The sequence below is a fragment of the Leguminivora glycinivorella genome, chromosome 18 (assembly GCF_023078275.1).
Source record: "Leguminivora glycinivorella isolate SPB_JAAS2020 chromosome 18, LegGlyc_1.1, whole genome shotgun sequence".
Classification (NCBI taxonomy): Eukaryota; Metazoa; Arthropoda; class Insecta; order Lepidoptera; family Tortricidae; genus Leguminivora; species Leguminivora glycinivorella.
Window position 1 is genome coordinate 15487308 of NC_062988.1, and position 19513 is coordinate 15506820.

At 35.9% G+C, this 19513-nt stretch overlaps 1 protein-coding gene across 2 annotated transcripts; it reads right to left on the reverse strand.

Moving 5' to 3' along the window:
- Nucleotides 1–497: 497 nt before the first annotated feature.
- Nucleotides 498–6005, reverse strand: LOC125235919 (carboxypeptidase B-like). 2 transcript variants are annotated; one of them, XM_048142558.1, is made up of 7 exons: nucleotides 5857–6005; nucleotides 5328–5537; nucleotides 3081–3189; nucleotides 2376–2498; nucleotides 1990–2178; nucleotides 1102–1717; nucleotides 498–584 (listed from the first exon to the last, which is right to left on the reverse strand). In XM_048142558.1, exons 1-6 carry the CDS (start codon nucleotides 5925–5927, stop codon nucleotides 1112–1114), a joined length of 1308 nt encoding a protein of 435 aa, XP_047998515.1. In that variant the 5' UTR covers nucleotides 5928–6005; the 3' UTR covers nucleotides 498–584; nucleotides 1102–1111. The 2 variants fall into 2 exon arrangements, with proteins under 2 accessions (XP_047998515.1, XP_047998514.1); XM_048142557.1 differs by lacking the exon at nucleotides 498–584 and having other exon boundaries at nucleotides 1074–1717.
- Nucleotides 6006–19513: the final 13508 nt, after the last annotated feature.

Genomic DNA, 19513 nt, shown 5'->3' on the forward strand with positions numbered 1-19513 from the left:
ACATATCCCAATTCACACGAAATATTCCATTAATTTATCTCATTATTTTGGTTATTTAAGTTCGCCTTTGTACACCATAACTATACTGTATTTCTATGTCCTAACTTGTTTTTTTTTTTGGTGGAAATATCTTTATTTACATGAACATATTTACATAATTATTTATAAGAAACTAAGACTAAACTTAAAAGCTAGCTAATGTCTAAAATAGGCCTTTGAGGCATTGTACTTGTCTTATAAAGTGTTTACAGTGTTTGTCTTATAAAGTGTTTATAAACATACATAGGTACATACATTAGTAGGGCGGCAACGATTTTTGTGGCTGTGTAAGCAAATATGGGTGTGGCAAACACGACCACAAGCCAGGTACAGTCAAGTGTAAATACATGCATGTGCAAAAGTTCATCAAGAATATGTACCATAGCTCTTATATCGATGAATTTAGTGTGTGCCTACAAAAGTGTAATTAACATATGACGAACAAGTTGCTGGTATTACTTATTTAGGAATTAAAATCTTTGAGTAAAGCGGTTGTGGCATAATCGATTAGAGAAATAAAGAAAAATAATGGTTTCATGATTTATTTTCACAGAGAACCTCCTATAGAGTAGCATTCTTGTATATTTTGTTCGCGATACGAGTCACCAGTGCCAGGGGTGCGAGGAGCGGGCGGGGAATGTGTTAAGCGCGCTGTGATTGGCCGTTTCAAGGACGGCGGGCAGTCGCGCCAGATGAAAAGGGACAGAAGTATGACTGTCCCTCTACTGACGCGTAAGTGGCCAATGTAAGTAGACCTATGCCGGCTCTGAATAAATTATAAATATGACTTATTTGTGGAATGTAATGCCGTCTGTTTTTAAATTTGAGCTTCTTGTTACCTTTCCACACCATTTCACACTACAGGTGGACATCTTTAAGGCATCAAACTACCCTTTTCCAATTTTTTAGTGCGAAAAACACGCGCTGCTTTCGGGTCTGTTACTTGGTCGATACTGATCGGGCACGGCGAGCGCCCGCACTTATATCAGTGCAAATACTAGGAAGGCTGGCGACCGCGAGTCGTCTTGTAATGGATGTCTATAGGGGTTGGTCTGTGTTTATTTTACATAGATTACTCCTTATACCTAGCCCTATAATTGTCAGCAGCATATCTGGCACCTGCCTTGATTCCCTGCCAAGTCTCAAACCCAGCCTGCTCGATGAAATCAGGATCGACCAGAAAACCACTCACGGTATTATAATTATTTCTATAAGCAGGCAGCTCATAAGTATAAGCCAGAGGGATTCCAAGACTCTGGGCGTAATCTGAAGTTGTTCCTGAAGCAGGATATAAGAGTAAGGCAGTGTTTCCGACTACGTAGTTCCTATTCGAAGGCCATTTGACAGCGTCAATAGCTTCAGCCATCCTGACACCGACCAAATGGATGATTAATCCATTCGGGGGTAGGACACCATCGCCGTACCCATAGAGCATCCAGCTTCCGAAACTGTGGATGTCTAAGAACAGTTCTATCCTGTCACTGTATGCTAAGGTGATGTCCCTGATGATGGCAGCTTCAGGTTCGGAGAAGGCGCTGCTGCCGTGGAAAGTTTCTGAGCATACGGAGGCACTGGATGCTTGAGACCATTGGTGGCCAAAATTACGGTTCAGATCAACACCAGCGCACATGTTTCCGACCATGAAGCCGGTTGCACGGTTTTTGCGCCAGTAACGACTCTGGAATACAAAAAAAAAATGAAATGTGAACTGCTGTTGTGTTGCGAATGTCTTCTGCATTTTGACTATTAAGCCAGCATTTACAACATATTTTTTTCTTACTTTGGAAACGGACGGATATTCCGTTGAATTTCCCTCTGTAACTTTGACCAGCGACATCTTAGATCCTACCCCGCTGCTGGCAGTACGCTGGATTAGGTCTTGTATATTTTGCATATTGCGTATTTTATAATATACCTATTCTTCTTCAGAAAGAAAATGACGATACTTACGCTCGTGTGGGTGAATTCATATCCATCGGGGTTGGCAATAGGCAGGATGATCCAGTCAATGTTATGCAGTAAATCCTGCTCCTGGACATCGATCACCAGTTTCTCAATGGCGTATAAGGTGGCAGGCAGGGTGACCCATTCGCGGGCATGGAGTAGAGATTGCATATACACTATGGGTTTGCTTCTATCCTGTAATGAGTAAAATGTTATTTAAGCGATCTTCTTTGTTCTTTATGTTATTATTTTAGGCAAGGTTCAAATTAAGCATAGATTTTTCTGGTTTTTTAAACTGAGTAGTTGAAGCATACATCAGATTAAATTATAAACAATGATTAAATATTAGCATTACTGAGCGTAAGATATATATATCCGAATATTGAATTTACCTGGAAGTTTGTTGTGGAGATTTTCAAATATTTAATATCACGACCTTCAAAACTCCTTCCAGCAGACACCACTGTGACGAGATTTGGAAACCTGTTGGCAAGCTCGACTAGGTAAGCATCAACCTGCAATGAAAACAAATGATGGGTAAAGAATTTCACAACCTTTTTCCTTCCGTGGATGTTGTAGTGAGTTTCATGTGCTCTTCGCACCCCTTTCAGGTGTAGGTACAGGCGTTTATTCGTATTTTTTAAGTGTTTTCGAGAACTATTTTTCCAAACCAAGCCAAAAAACAGAAAAGGATCTAAAACAGAACCTTGTGGTACTCCTTACAGGACTGTGACAAGTTCCGCTAGACTAGGTTTTGTTTACAACATTGTTTGTACTTAGTATATTTATTGTTAATTGAGGAAAATATAACGTTTAGGGTTTGTCTAGTTATAGCATAGGGTTCTTATTTTAAAATAACATTACAAAGATCACAAAATACCTATGTCAATTGCTTCATAGTATTTTTTTTTCAAAAACTATACTTACTAGGTAAGGACATAAAAGACATTAACTGAGTAGCATAATTCCGCTGTGCAATTCACAAATGAAAGATTGTTAAAGACCATCAAGGAAACCCTTTCTGAAACGGGCTTTTATGACCTTATTACTATCACTTGGTACAGTTACTATGGGTAATTTTTCACTTGTTGACTTACAGCAGCATATCGGTGGATAGCATCGAAGGATAGGCCAAGTCTACTGCTCCTAGTAATGTTGCTTTTACCTGCCGCTTCTGATAACAGTTTCTCTTCCAAGTCCAACTCCCTGTAAAGTAAAGGTTGAAAAAGATATTGAATGGATTTTATGGGAGACATGCCTATGTCAGGGCCTTCCACGAATACCGAAGTTATCATTAAGTGTGCTTATATTTCTTTAAATATGATTTGAAATTTGATTTTTTTAATGTAACAAATAATATTAAGACATCTTTTGTAATATTTTTTGGTTCATCTAAATAAAGATTTAGATGAAAATATTTACAAAATTATATAAGAAACTATGACTAAACTTAAAAGCTAGCTAATGTCTAAAATGCGGCATTGTACCAAGGATACTGGCGACATTTGTAATATTTTAACATTATTGTAACAATGTTCGACAGACTTATATTGACCGGGATATAGACCGTGATTACCTTTTTGATTTTTGTCGAGCTCCCGATATTTCGACGCAGTTGCATGCATCATGATCACGGAAAACTGACGAAGGCGGGTGGATGTTAAAGTTGTATAATCATTGGATCGAGTTGCATAGTCCTAAGGTAATTTCGACGGAACGCCACTACATACCGAGATTGGTAAGAGAAGCCATTGAGATTCACAAATATAAAAATTTCAATCGTGAGGATGGCTTCAAACTATCTAATGTATGGAATCCAGTGATTTGTTTGTGTAAAAAACCGGTGAAGTCAGAATTGAACAAACGTAGTGACACTGTGAGTGTAGTGTGTTTGGACAGACCATCGAGTGTGAACGCGACCAGTGGTAACGCTGAAAGTGAACGCAGCCGACGCGCGCGAAGGAGGGTAGATCGCGCGCTGTCTATACAACTTTAACATCCACCCGCCTTCGTCAGTTTTCCGTGATCATGATGCATGCAACTGCGTCGAAATATCGGGAGCTCGACAAAAATCAACAAGGTAATCACGGTCTATATCCCGGTCAATATAAGTCTAATGAAAATAACCGTGAATCATTCAAAACTCTTAATGTTCGACAGTGTATGATCAGTACCAATAAACGTATCTCTCTATCTCTTATCTATAGTAACTAGAAAGAGCCTCCTCTATGTTTATGTTGGTTTCGGATCTCGCCTCCCAAAGGTCCGGAATAATATAGTTACGTAATGAGAAAGACATTCATTTGTTCTTAGATAAATGATAAGATTTTGGTAAGTATTCAAACTATTTTCCTCTATCAATTTTCTATGACATTTTGTCCTTATTAAGATTAAGTAGCTAACTATCAGATTAACCTGTATTATCTTATCATTTCTGCGTTCCAGATATTTATATTATTATAAAACATTCCGCAAAATTCCAACTGATAAAATACCGATCAACTTAATTAATTATTATCCTACAATAAGTATAAGATGACAATGTAATTTTAAAGCCATAGAGCTGATGATTTCCTATTTGGTGACCGGTTAAGCATATCACCACCCCTTTTCCTCCACTTAAACATCCACTGTTTGGCAAGTTGCTTTAACAAGAACTAATTTAAACATCATAAAAATTTTCTGAAGACCGATGATTAGACGACACCCTGTGCTGAAGCCTGTATAACATGTTCTATAAGTACTTACTCTTTAACATTGTCTACAGCAACTTTGTAGCCAATTCCAGCAGCTTCTAAGCCATCTTGCAGCAACGATCTTGCTGGCCACCATCATGGGCTCAGACGTCATGGTTGAACCGATGCTCCAAGTCGGCTAGAAAAGACCCTTGCCCTTCTGGACATCGATCATACTTACTATGAAGTCAGACAATACTTGAAGCTTGTAAAGAATGTGTCCGGAAAGTCGCCAGTCTGTCGGTGTTTTACAGGTTGCACTTCGGGGAGCGTGCTCAAGAACTACACGAGCTCATTGCAACGTCCACATTCTGCCATCGGACTCTTAGACGCACGGCCGGTTTCCATCCTTTCTTTGCTTCTTTAAGCTTTGAAGCTTAAGAAACGCTTTGCTTCTTTAAGCGCTTTGTGCACCGCCAAGGAGTGGAATTCCTTGCCGGCGGCTATATTTCCGAGCTCATATAACCCGGCAACCTTCAAATCAAGGGTGAACAGGTATCTTCTGGGCGAGCTCACTCCATCGTAGGCCACGTCTTTGCCTTTGGCTAGTCTGTGGTCAAGAGTAAGCCCGTTCATAATTTAAAAAAAAAGTTCGATAAATATACTTACTCTTTAACATTTTCTACAGCAAGTTTATAGCGGATTCCAGCAGCATCCAAACCATCTTGTACCAAAGATCGAGCGGCTTTCGGTACCAAAACAGTCGCGGGGGTACCCTGACCACCGTGGGCCCAGACGTCAAGGTTGAACCGATGCTCCAAGTCTACTAGGAAAGATCCTTGCTCTTCAGTTTGCAGATCGATTTGGTAGAGGGCGTGACTGAAAATTTTAAGTAATGGATTTATGTTAATGTAAAATATGGTGCGGAATTATAATAAGCAGCTGATATTTTGTTTAATGATGTATCGAATGTAATAGCAATAATAGATACATTATCGTAACAAATGTAAAGTGAATATCCTATCATAAAATCGAATCACAGTCGTAGATAATAAGTACTATATTGATTCATAAGGTTTGAACCAAGATTTGTTGCTACAAAATTATACAAACTTTTTAAAATTTTACGATTATAGATTTTACAGTCATTTTTAATATTAACGTTTTATTTTCAGTATTGATAGTATTTATAACTTACCCATCATAAATTTCGTTCTTGGCGAAAACATAACAAAGGGCCAAACAAAACACCAATATGGTTTTATACATTTTGGCCTTCTTCTATTGGCTACTAGTTTCGTACTGATTTGTTGATTACTTTTCATCGATTATTTATTTGGTATTAGCAAGGACCATTTAATACTAGACTGATATAGCCCATACAAAAAAGCGTACCCCTGAAAAAAGCTTAGTTTTTGCTTTAAAACTAGATGGCGTTGTTTCGTAACCCGGGAGTGGAAAAAAACATATTTTCACACATATGTTTACTTGTTTTTATATTATACTATGAATAACTATCAAAAAACTTTATTTTAATATCAAAATATTGGCTCAAAACATAATTTTTACAAATTATATTTTTTGGTCGGCCTCGACGTAGTTGTGATCGCTTCGCTGGCTAAGTTTGTTCGCATGTTGTCTAACTATTGCCAAATAAAATGACTAGATGACGTTGGTGGACTAGGAAAATGTCACATCCGTTTCGTTGTTCATTAATATAATATACTTAGTGATAATAAACCTATATGTTGAGCTCAAATACGTTCAACAAAACGCAATCATTGTGCCAACAGATGTGACATCTGACATCCATGTCACATCACAAATGTCATTGTATGATTTATTGAATATTCATAATATATGGATATTAAATATTTTAGAATCGCAGCAGCAATGCGAGTAGAGATACAGAATTAATAACTGTATAAATTAATAATTGTATGACCAATGACCTCATACATAAAATTACCAGTTTAGGTGACAGAAGGCGAATCCAATTTGTAAACATTAAATTTAATGTGCTAAGGAAAAGAATCTTTCCGATTTTCAACGGGACACGGCTGAAGGGGCGAGCTGGTTTCGACTGCGCCCATGCATCTCAATTGTCCAGAAAGTTCATTCGAAGATCATTTTGCTTATAATAATCTGAGTAATCACAGTGAATGGTTTGACAGTATTTCAGCTAACATGTAGAGAGACTTGCTAGCTTCGTCGGTCAGGCTTCGTCTTGGACACAACGCCGATAGTTAGGCCGCCAGGTGTGGCACTTTGGATTACGTTTTTATAATAAATTAATGATAGTTAGTATTGTTTTGGTAATATATTTTCTACTCGTATACTATACTTGTTTGGTACTCGTATAAACCTAAACTGAGATAATAAAAGGAAATAATTAGTGAAACTCTGATATAAGTAATAATTAATGAGACTAAATGCGTTTTCACATTATCCGATCCGATATCGGATGTAGGACTGATACCCCATACATTACAGGCGCTATCTTGGATTTTTTCCATTTAAATCCTTCCGACATCCGATATCGGATCGGATAATGTGAAAACGGACTAAGACAATAGATACCTTGTTAGTGTTATATACCTATGCCTATGTATATCCCACCAAAAACATTCTGTAAAAAATAGCCGTCTCGATGGAGCTGCTTGTTTATCTCTAAAAAGTAATGAAATCTACATAAAGTTCCTTACTGCGATTTCTTTATTATTATAGTTAAGGCTGCTTTCAAAAAAAACGTCAAAAGAATGTAAAATTGATAGTTTTAGTCGGTGAAATACTACACTTTCCGTTATACAATAGATTTATTGAATTCAAGTTCCAGTTAGAGCATCTTATTATCTCGATTTTTATAAGACTGGATTTTTGAAAACTAACTCACTAAATTAATTATGAATTTTTCTCTAATGCACGTTTAGAAAAACGCACGTATAGAGCTGAATCAGTCGATCTTATTTGTAAAATTTGGACAATTTTGAATATTAAAACGGGTAAATTTATAATTCGTATATCCTGTAGGTACCACAATCATTTCAGACTAGATTTTTATTTTAAGTTTTTGAAAAAGAGTAAACTAGCCTAAGGCGAATTCAATTTTTTTCAGAAATTACCTAAAATTAAGTGACAATTTCTTTGAAAATCTACATCACATAGAAGTAAGTTTTATACTAAATTAATCTGCAACGTTTACTTAAATTGCTGTTATGCCTTAGTGATTATAAATTGCTATTATTGATTTTTGCCAATTTTTTGAAAACGAGCCTTCACCGGTACAATTATTACCACTTTTGGACATTTTCTCATATTTTGTTAGACCAAGTAGAAAAAGTCCTATAATGTGATATATATTTATAAACTACTCGCAAAGCCCTTTAATTTGATACCACACACGGTATGATCGAGCGCTCGGTTGCGATTTCACTATTTTTAACACGAAAGCCCTCTTAACTAGCCTTTAAGTCATAAGTCATAGTCATAAGTAATTTATTTGCGAAAGATAGGGTATACATAGGTGTTTGTTTACAATAAAGTGAGCCAATCTACCTTGTCACACAGTGACATGCAAATCTCAGATTGTACCTAGGTCTAGTACTATGCATGCACTTAAATAATACCTATCTAAAGCTAGATTATATCTACATAGAAATATTAATATACAAAACAATACAAATTATCGAATATAAATAAATTAATTAATTGAGATGTCACAGATTTAGCGGTTTAGTAGTCTAAATATTCCTTTACAGAGTAGAAAGTCTGTTCATTTAGCCATTCAAATAATCTTCTTTTAAACAAATGTAAAGTAAGGCCTTTGATAGTGTCTGGGAGCTTATTATACAAAAGTATACTCATAGGATAGCAACTTTTCTTATATAAACTTGTGTGTGTTCTCGGACATATGAGTCTGTTAGGGTACCTCGTATTAAAGTTACAGAATTCATAATTTTTTGTATATAAAGTTTGGTTGCATTTTACAAATACACACATTTCAAATATATATAAACAAGGTACTGTAAGCAGATTTAGTTTTTTAAACAATGGTCTGCATGAAGTTAATACGGACACACCACAAATCGCACGTATACATTGTTTTTGAGCTATAAACAATCCAAGGATATTTGAGCCGTTCCCCCATACAGTTATACCATACCTCAGACTAGATGCCACGTAGCCATGATACGCTTGGACGGCTGTTTTTTGGCTTGAAATCTTAGTTAAGCGCCAAAGGGCATACGCAAAACTATTTAATTTCTTACACACACCTTCAATATGATGGTTCCAGTGACACATATCATCAACCACTATTCCAAGAAATTTGACATGATCTGACTCAGTAATTTGTTGATCATCATATGTAACAGTCATTGGTTGTTTTTCTCCATACCCATTCCAAAATTGAGTATATGTGGTTTTGCTAAAATTTACTTGCAAACTGTTTATATTTAGCCAGTCTATTATATTAGAAAGTGCTGTATTAACATCGTTTGTGTGATTGCTTTTGTGTTCACTGGATATGACAACAGACACATCATCAGCAAAAAGAATGCAATGATGATTCGTGCTTAATGGTAGGTCATTGATATATACCAGGAAGAGTAACGGCCCTAAAATACTCCCCTGAGGGACACCAACTGTATGAGTCTTGAAGTCAGATCTATGGCTTACATATTCATTATCTTCATTTATGTTCGAGATCTCCACATATTGTTGTCTGTTTGTGAGATAGCTTTGTAACCAATCCAGTACTTTACCACGTAATCCGTAGGTTTCACATTTGACCAAAAGCAGTTCATGTTGTACTAAATCGAACGCCTTGCTCATGTCGAAAAATATAGCAGTCGTTGAGGCTCGCTTATCTAAAGCCTTTGTAATTTCCATTACCATTTGAAAGGCAGCAAGGCTGGTAGATTTCCCTTTTTGGAACCCATTTTGCTGCTTGGAGAGCACTGTATATTTGCTAAAAAATTTAGATATTCTCTCATACATAGCTTTTTCAACAATCTTTGATAATATTGGTATGAGAGCTATCGGTCTGTAATTATCCAAAGTACCTCTATTGCCTTTCTTATAGATTGGTTTTATCAATGTTGTTTTTAGTTTTTGAGGAAACACTCCCTGAACAAATGACAAATTTATAAGATGGCTGAGAACTGGTGCAATAAAGCAAGAACAGTGTTTAAATATTTGTGTGGATAAATCATCATAACCTACGGAGGCAGTATTTCGAAGTTTATGAATTAATTTATAAACCTCTTGACTATCCGTGGGGAAAAGAAACATACTAGCATCAACACGAGTCATCTTAGCGGGATATCTAACATTTTTTTGCTTTTGGTGAGTTTTTGAGCCTATAAAGTGGTTAATAAATGCGTCTGCGATAAGTTTAGGATCATTGATCGACACATTATTACATGTTATTTTGTCAATGATTTTTCGACCAAGCGAATTATTTGATGTATTTTCTTTAATTACACTCCAAGTTGCTTTACACACATTCCTTGCATTCATTATATATTTATTGTTACTTAATTTCTGCGCTGTTTTCAAACATTTTTTGAATGTTTTTTGATAATCGCAGTACTGTTTTTTATACAATTGATTTTTTGTGGTATAATATTTAAAACGAAGTTTACGTTTCGTTTTTGATGCTATTTTTATTCCCTTAGAGAGCCAGGTTATTTTAGAAGATTTCCTTTTTATTTTGATTTTTATTATAGGAAAACATAAATTGTAAAATAAAGTTAAATACTCATGAAATATGTCAAATGCTATGTCAATATCTGATTCATTGTATATTTCATTCCATGTCAATGAGTTCAAACAATTGCAAAATTTATCTATATTTTCATTGCTGAAATCTCGCTTTTTAATAAACCAAAATGAATTACGGTTGATCTCTGGGACATCTGGTATTATTAATAATTGACCAGTATTATGATCCGATATTTCTAGCGAATGAAGCTCACCAATAGCATTAAAATCATTACTTATTATGTGATCAAGACAAGCATTTAGTCTGGTAGGTTGATTAATATGTGACATGTAGTTATAGTTTTGAATTAGTCTATTATATTCTAAGGTTACCTTATTTTGCTTCATTATATCAATATTAAAATCACCTGTTATTATAATTCTTTTTTTGTTTTACATCTCAATCTTTCCAGTAGTAATTCAAGTTTATTTAGAAATATGAAAGGTGTGGGATTTGGAGTTCTGTAGATGCAAATTATTATCGAGTTATACTTTGGAATTTCTATGCCACAACATTCAAAATGGAGTTCTGTTCGCATTTCTTTTAAGTAATTTATAGGTTGATAATCTAGGTAATCTTTACACATTATACAAACTCCTCCACGTTTTTGTTTTTGCCGCGAATAGAAATCTGCTAAATGATAACCTTTAAGATGTATGTTGGATTCTTCCCCGGATTTTATGAATGTTTCGCTCATACATATCACTTCCACTTCTCTATTTATCTCATATAGATCATATAGAGCTAATTCTAAAGTATCCTTTTTACTTAATAGCCCGGCAACATTTTGGTGCAGTATGATAAATTTACCCTTAATTGGTGATACGAAAAAACTTATTCGTTCCTGGTGCGTTGCTGTCAGCGTTGGATTTCGGCAATACGACGGAGAAGTAATCCAGTATGGTAGTTTTCTTTTTATCCATTGGTGCGCTCGGTGGTGAGTTCGGTGGTGTATTTAATGCGACTCTACCTTTCTTCATACGATGGAAAAAATAAGGTATAGTACCTTTTTTATATATATTTGTGTCAGATTCTATTATTTTAGTATGATTATGTTTAATACTAGCCTTAAATGTCAAAAACTTTTTATCATAATATTGTGAGTCAATTTCCATATTAATTTTACAGGATAAATTATAAAGGTAGTGCTTTGTTAACATATATGTCTGCGAGATATTAATAAACTTACAGTTCTTATGATTTTCACAAATCAGTTTTAGCATGTTATTAAGTGCTTTTTCATTTAAGTGGTCGTTTTGCATAACATTTATTATATAAATATCTAAATAACTGTAAGTTCTAACAAAACAACTTAAGTCCATTAAAAGCTTAGTAGGATTACAGTCTGTTTCCCCGACACAGAGAACTAATTTGTCATCGCACGTGATGTTATTCAGGACCGAAGGAGTGTTCAGTATTTCTTCACATGATGCGCCTGGTTTCAGGAAGGAGTACACCTCGTATTTTTCATATTGTGTATTCTATCTTGATTTTATTATTTCTGAAGATAGATTTTTACATTGATGTCCTCCCAAAATATAGATCCTTTTTGATTTTTTTTCATTATACGAAGATCGAGATACTTGTATTTCATCCTGTACTGAAACTTGAGATGCTCTTGTTTTTAATATTTCAACCTCTGAGACTGAAGAAGTTTCGATAGAGTGATCAATTTCCGGCTCCATGTACTTGCTACGCAAGCTTGTTTGTGTCGATCGCTCTATTTTATTTTGAGTCTTTACAGGTTTAATGATTTTAGGCGTAGTTTTACATATATCCTTTAGTTGTTGTATTTGTCTTGTGGATTCCGATAGCTGTTTCTTAAGATTTTCATTTTCAATTAAAAGTTTAGTGCTATAATTGTCGGAGAGCTGAAGTCTCTCTTGTAACTGTTCTATTTTACTCTTCAACAACTCAACCTCATCTTTATAATTTACGCTCATATCTGGACAGCTCCTGTTTAAGGTATCATTACGAAGTATAGAGATATCGGTCCCTTCGTCAGATAAAGAGTCAAATGAATTTTGTATAGGAACGTTGTACTTCCTTTTTGTAACGTTATCAACCGAGTAATTTAACTCTTGTTGTTGTCCACGCTGCTCCAACTCGGGACAATCGATAGCAGTTACTACCTTGGGGCTTTTTTCTTCAGGCGGAGCTGATTGAGCTCCATTTTCGGTATTAATTGGTGAACAATTCAATTCTTGCAGTTTTTGTACATTTGTCGCGTCGATCTGAGGTATTTCTTTCGTATGTTCATCTTGAATTTTCATTGGCTTTGTTGTATTAGGAGCATTTTTTTTAGTAGTGATCGGTGTACTGGTTTTCCTTACAGTGACTTTTGCTTGTCGACATTTACTACAGCTCCAAGATTCTTTACGTTCCGCGTCCATTAAATCATAGAGTTTTCCTGAATGAGCGCAGTTTAAATCATATGATTTTCCACATTGTGAACAAGTCAAGAAATGTTTATCCAAGATTTTTTTCTTACAGTTTGCACAAGATGCTTTCGGTACTATTTTCGGAGGCATTTTTATACTTCGAATTTATTCCTCGATTTATCAATTGTGTAAAATATCCAAAAAATAAATAAAAAAAAAACAAAAAGAAAAATAAAAGTTTTGGCAATGCTAGGTTTTGAACCCAGGACTCCTCAGGAAGTTAAGCTCAACAGCAGCGCTTGCACGCTGCGCCACGAACGCTAGTGACGTAGTCGGCGAAACTTGACATCTGATGATAACACTGCAGCAAGTGGTTGAAAGCGAATGCTAATTGGCTAATGGCTTTCGTGTAGAATACACTTGCAATGTCAATGTGTGTGTGAGATTTGAAGCACAACAACGGATTTCACAACGTTAATCACTGATTATTTGTATAAATTGTCCACTTTTCGTAATAATTTATATATATTTCTTTAGCCTAGGTCTTTAGCTATATAATTTACATCACAGTGCATGGTAACAGTCACAATTTTTTCACTTTTTACAATATATTTGCGGAGCTAACTGACACACGTCTTCTCATAGAGAGCGCGCACGCACACATATTGCCCGCGGCTTCGCTCGCGTTAAATTCGAAAATCTCTCTACAAACTTCCATCCTCCATTCTAAGGAAGTGGGGGGATATAAAAAGAGACAAAAAGTAGCCTATGTCACTTTCCATCCAGTCAACTATCTCCACTTAAAAAATCACGTCAATACGTCGCTCCGTTTTGCCGTGAAAGATGGACAAACAAACAGACACACACACTTTCCCATTTATAATATTAGTATGGATGTTGTGTGACTTGGCCGTTGAAGTGTAGCGGTGCTGGCGACAGATTGGTGCAATGGTGTCATGGAGCACCTGGTTATAAACTTCTTTATACCCTTGTGTATAAAGAAGTTTATAAGTTTCATATTCGATGGTCCGAGCTAAGGTTCGTAAAGCCATGAAGCCGAGCTGATAATCATTGACGCTAAACGCCGATCGAAACGCAGTCTGAAGTGGGTGATAAACGTACGATACGAGCAGGTATGCGTACTTATGGCTCGACCACCTTTTTCGATTGTGTGTCACCGTAAGTACGCGTAAAAACCGCTGCGCATAGTAGTCGACCATCCAACGCGTACTTGCTCGTACGCCTATCACCCACTTGACGTCGCGCCAACACTTTATGGATAAAGCGGGTTTTCGACAACTAAGTACCAATAAGATTTTAGACATTCAAAAATCTTCAATAATACTCAACTGTTTCGGTCGCACTCGTTCAAATATAGGATAGGATTGGTATGAGCGAGACGGTCAGGAGATTGATTGTCAACATGATATCTATCATAAACTCCGTTCGAAATGGCCTCATTAAAATCTAAATTTTAAATATATTGAAAGTAATATTACTAATCATTGACGTCACGCTCAAAATGAAAGAGATAGAAAATTTGACAGTATGGTACTCTTTTGCATGATTGTCATAATTCAAAATAAGAACGATGGTTTGCGTTGTAAACAGGGACTGAAACATGACACGGGCCCCTAGCGTCATCTATATACTTTTCACTGTATCACTTGTAATGCCGTTGAACTACCGCGTGCGTATTTTAAAAAAAACGACATTTTTATTCAAATGACACTCTTAGTGACATCTAGTGACATAGATTTACGGCTGCCAACGGGGTACGGTATTTAGTATGGACTCTGCTGGTCCTTTATAATCGTCCTTGGTATTAGCGAGAACGTGGTAAAATCTCAGATAATACTCATTTGTTATTATCATTTTGTTATCTTCGAATATAGACTAGATATTAAATTAAAAATTTTGGTTTTACCAAGATAATAAATGATAAGTCGGTTTATCTGTGTTCAATCATTTTAAAGAACTAATGATCAAAAACTTAGAGAGTTTTTTCTAATAATTTCAATATTAAAATTAATGAAAATTCATAATAGTAAAAACACCGACCAGTTTTGGATCTATCAATTCAATGAAGTAACACACAGCGCATGTAAGTTATATTTCATCGTAAAGTATATTTAGGCATCGAGATATATCGAAGGACGGATATAATGTTATCTGCGTATTATAATGCGGCAAAGTATTTGTAACACTTTCTAAAAACAATCCATCATCAAAAAACAAGTCTAAATATATTAGAAAGATTTTGAGCGAACGTATTGCTACCGTATCTGCGAGTGCATGATATTTTCAGATAATAAAGTTTTTTTACGTAGATCTGCGTATAAGTACGTAAAACATACCTATATCGTATATGCCTAGTGTGTTAGCGCCTTAAAGCGGTTTCGCACTACGTCCGATCCGAACCCGTGGAAATATCCGTTAGGTCCGTTTTAGCCGTAACTATAAAACTATTTCTACGCACTAGATCCGATCTCCGTCATCCGATTTGTTTCCGTCATTCGGGTACTACGGACCATATTTTTCATCGGACGTAGTGCAAAACCGCACTTACGATTTAAAATTAAAACACATAACGTTCGCCGCGTTTATCGCATAAAAGAACTTATCGATAAAAGAATATCGACACCCGCCATCCTTACTTCAGCTTCCTTGGCCCGAAATGCTAAATGTGCGTCTCGAACTTTCGATGAATTTAGGTGCATCGTTGCAGCCACGCCGGCAACGGAATCTTTTATCCCCTTTGACCCCTTTTATCCGGTCTAATCCTCGATTGGCTAATTGCTCTAGCTAATACCGTTGTAAATATCATGCCGTTCACGATGACGTGCCATTCGATAAATCTAACCTTTAATCGCGTGAAAATATGAATCGAGGCCTGCGACTTCGCGAATGACACGATCTTTATTAGGTTATAGATCTACCTTATGCCTTTAAAGAGGTTTATTATTGGTCAGAAACGTAGGATAGCATGTAATTGGCAATCGGATTAAACTTGCTATGGCTTGCCGAACTTTCTGGAAGGTTATGATAGAAAAACAAGTAAAAACATTTTAAGATTTAGTACAATTAGATTCACTGAAATTAATTAAGAGTATGCACGATAGGTAATTGTATTTCTTTTATCTTATATCTGCTAATAGGATTGAATACCAGTGGAACATCTAAATTGAAAATTTCCTGACGAACATATTTCATTTCGCCGGTTTACAAAGATCCGATTGAAAATACCGCGCGTTCTATAAAAAAAATGGTCCGCTCTTTTCAGTTTTGCTGAAAAACCTGGAAAAAAGTATGTTCCAAACATGTGAGTGATGTGATTGTGAGAGTGTGTGATTCATAAACGTACACTAAAGTTATCAAGCCGATAAAGTTCGTTTGTCCCTTTCCGACGTATTGGTGTGATAGAAAGGGACAAAGGAACTTTATCGGCCTGATAACTTTAGTGTACGTTTATGAATAAGGGGGTAAATGTTTACCTACTTAAACCTACACTGATAGACATTTGATTCAGCCATAGGTATTGTTTTTCCCAGGTAAAGAGGAAATCAACAAATACCGCCGCGTCTAAATAAGAGGGGAGAGGGAGTACTGTATATTGCCGAGAGTCGAACATGCAGCAACCTGAACAAAAGGGATGGGGGAAATCGACAACAAGGTAATCAATATATTTTTTATTTGCTTACAGATTTTTTTTTGCTATACTGAAAGAATATAAATATAACGCAGAAAAAAAAATTAAAAAAAAAAAAATATTATAGGACATTCTTACACACTTACACAGATTGACTCAGGCCCACGGTAAACTCAAGAAGGCTTGTGTTGTGGGTACTCAGACATCGAAATATATAATATATAAATACTTATATACATAGAAAACATATATGACTCAGGAACAAATATCTGTGCTCATCACACTAATAAATGCCCTTACCGGGATTCGAACCCGGGACCGCGGCGTAGCAGGCATCAGGGTCACTACCGACTGCGCCAGACCATTCGTCATAGATGTAAACGTATAAATTAATGGTAGTATATTTATTCAGCTTTGATTGTATTCCCTCACACACGTCTTGTTTGGGTGAAATATGGAATATTGACATAGTCATATTGAAGAACTTATTCCACTGAAGTAGATGACCAGCGCCACTTTATAATTTTTTTTTTAATCTTAAAGTTGAATTTTTAGGTTAGTATGAGATTTTCAAAATTTCAACCCTAATGCGGAGGCAGAAGATGTTGATTTAAAAAGCTGAAAATTTGCACAAAGACTTCATAGACTAAGGGGCATTGATTGATAACTATTAGGTTTGCTAATTCCAGAAATAGTACATTACATCAGAGACCGGGAAAATGAGGATTTCCGGCCAAGTGGTTATATAGGGATACGAGGCCGGGAATCCGTTTTCACGCCGAGGCATGTATAGTGCTTTTCTCAAACATACAATAAAATAAAATAAAATGCTCTAAAGGACAATATTTTATAAAAAAAAGTTACTTTGCAGGCCTAGGCCTAAAAAATAATATGAAATCCCTTTACAGTCCTCTCGAGTTGTTGCGCCAAAAAGCGATACTTCCCAGCCCATTTGAACGTAAAGACAATATTTCATTGAATGTTTGAGAAAAGTGTTTTTTCGCTCCACCCTAGTACGTACCTACTACACGAGTTCTTTAAAAACCGTATCCCCAACCGAAATTCAATTTCTCTCCTCTAAAACTACAAAAAGAGAAGCAAATATCGATTCCATCGACACCAAACCTATTTCAAATGCCGTGACCGGTACGTTTCTTTTTTCAAAGTCAAAATACGTGAACAGAAAGTCAAGAAAACGATTCCTTTAACTTACCGAGATTTTGCTTGCATCTAGCTTTTACAGTTGCATTTTGCTTGCGAAAAGGTTTGCACCTTAATTATTTAACATAGCAAAGTTTTGTAGCCACGTATGTTGTGGGGGGTTAGTTATAGCTGCAAGCAAACGGTGGCTGCGGTCATATTTATGAACTGAAATAGTTATTGGTTTTACAAGGGGGCAAAGTTGTTGTTTAACTGCACGTGCCAATATTGATAACCGAGCAAGCGAAAGATTCCAATATTAAAACACAAAATGGAATCTTGAGCGTTGCGAGGGTTTCAAGGCACGAAGATTAAACAAACTTTGCCACCGAGTGAAACACAAAATTTTTCACCACACCAACACGAACAAAATACTGGCTGTAAAACATCAAACTAAATCAAATCCATCAATCTATTCAATATTTATGCTTCAAAATCATCAATTATAGGTAAATTCTACCAGCCAGCTTAATCTTAATCTTAATCTTAATACATAAAGTTAACAAGCACGACGAAGGCTGTGAGGCATACGTATTGTATGGTGTTGGACATTTGCGGTTTGTTCTTTGTCAATTTTGTGTAGATTAATTGGTTAATTATTTTTTCACATAGTAATGGTAAATTTTTTGAATATTGTATAATTAGCTTTATTAATAGTATGTGAACCTGCCTTAGAAATCTATATTATTTGTGGTCATAGTTCGTTCATATTTCTTGTATGTGGGTAGCTTTTGCACATTGTAATTTTTCCTCAGTCACCCGTTGACCACGAACGCTGTAAAGAGTTCGAAACGTCGGGATGTATTTTAAATTCATTATACGCGATTTAATCCGTTTCCATAGTTTTATTTCATGACATAAAGTTAAAATTTGTATAAAATTATGAATAAAATTTGATAAAATGCAATATTGCTAACTGTTTTCGAATAGCAAAGTAAGTCTTTTCCAGTTGGTGTGGTGAAAAACATTTTCCATGAATGACGGTGGAACTATTAAGCTGCCTTGCGTTTGACGGTATCTCCGGTCCCATACTTAACAAAAAAAAATATGTATGTATATTCGATGCACCAAACAGAGGTAAGTTTGCCCTGCTATTTTGGCGTACACAGTGGTACTCTGAAAAACGATACCGTACTACCTTATACTGCTTACTGCTTCTGTCACCTTTCGCCTATAATCAATTTTTTTTATTTACATGAACATATTTACATAATTATATAAGAAATCATATCTTTGATTATCTAACTGACGGACTAATTAATTTTTAGGGTTCCGTACCTCAAAAGGAAAAAACGGAACCCTTATAGGATCACTTTGTTGTCCGTCTGTCCGTCCGTCCGTCCGTCTGTCAAGACCCTTTTTCTCAGGAACGCGTGGAGGTATGAAGCTGAAATTTATATCAATTACTCAGGTCTACTGTCCCTTGAAGCTGTGAAAAAATCAAACTTCTAAGCCAACGCAATCAAAAGATACAGCCGTTTATGCCGCAAATTTTCGACACTTGCAAGGGAATCAAAACCTACAGGGTGCTTCCCGTGAACTCAGAATCTTGAAATTTGGTACGAAGCAACGTCTTATAGCATAGATAAAGGAAAAATTACGAAAACCATAAATTTGTAGTTACATCACATAATATATTTTTTTTTAATAATTTTAACCTTACTACCCATTTCCTCATAAACGCGTAGAGGTATTAAATTGAAATTCATACCAAATACTCAGGTCTATAATACCTTTAAGCTGTAACAAAATCAAACTTCTATGTCAACGCAATCAAAAGAAACAGCAATTTAAGCTGCATATTTTGAAACTCGCAAGTACTCGCAAGGGAATCAAAACCTAAAGGGTACTTCCAGTCGTC

What these genes read in the sequence shown, in the direction of transcription:
- LOC125235919 (XM_048142558.1), bottom strand. Translation starts at nt 5,927, where the DNA reads ATGTATAAAACCATATTGGTGTTTTGTTTGGCCCTTTGTTATGTTTTC. An exon ending in GCTGTAGAAAATGTTAAAGA is followed by an intron (nt 3,190 to 5,327) that starts GTAAGTATATTT and finishes TTTACTTTACAG; the next exon opens with GGAGTTGGACTTGGAAGAGA. An exon ending in TCTCCACAACAAACTTCCAG is followed by an intron (nt 2,179 to 2,375) that starts GTAAATTCAATA and finishes TACTCATTACAG; the next exon opens with GATAGAAGCAAACCCATAGT.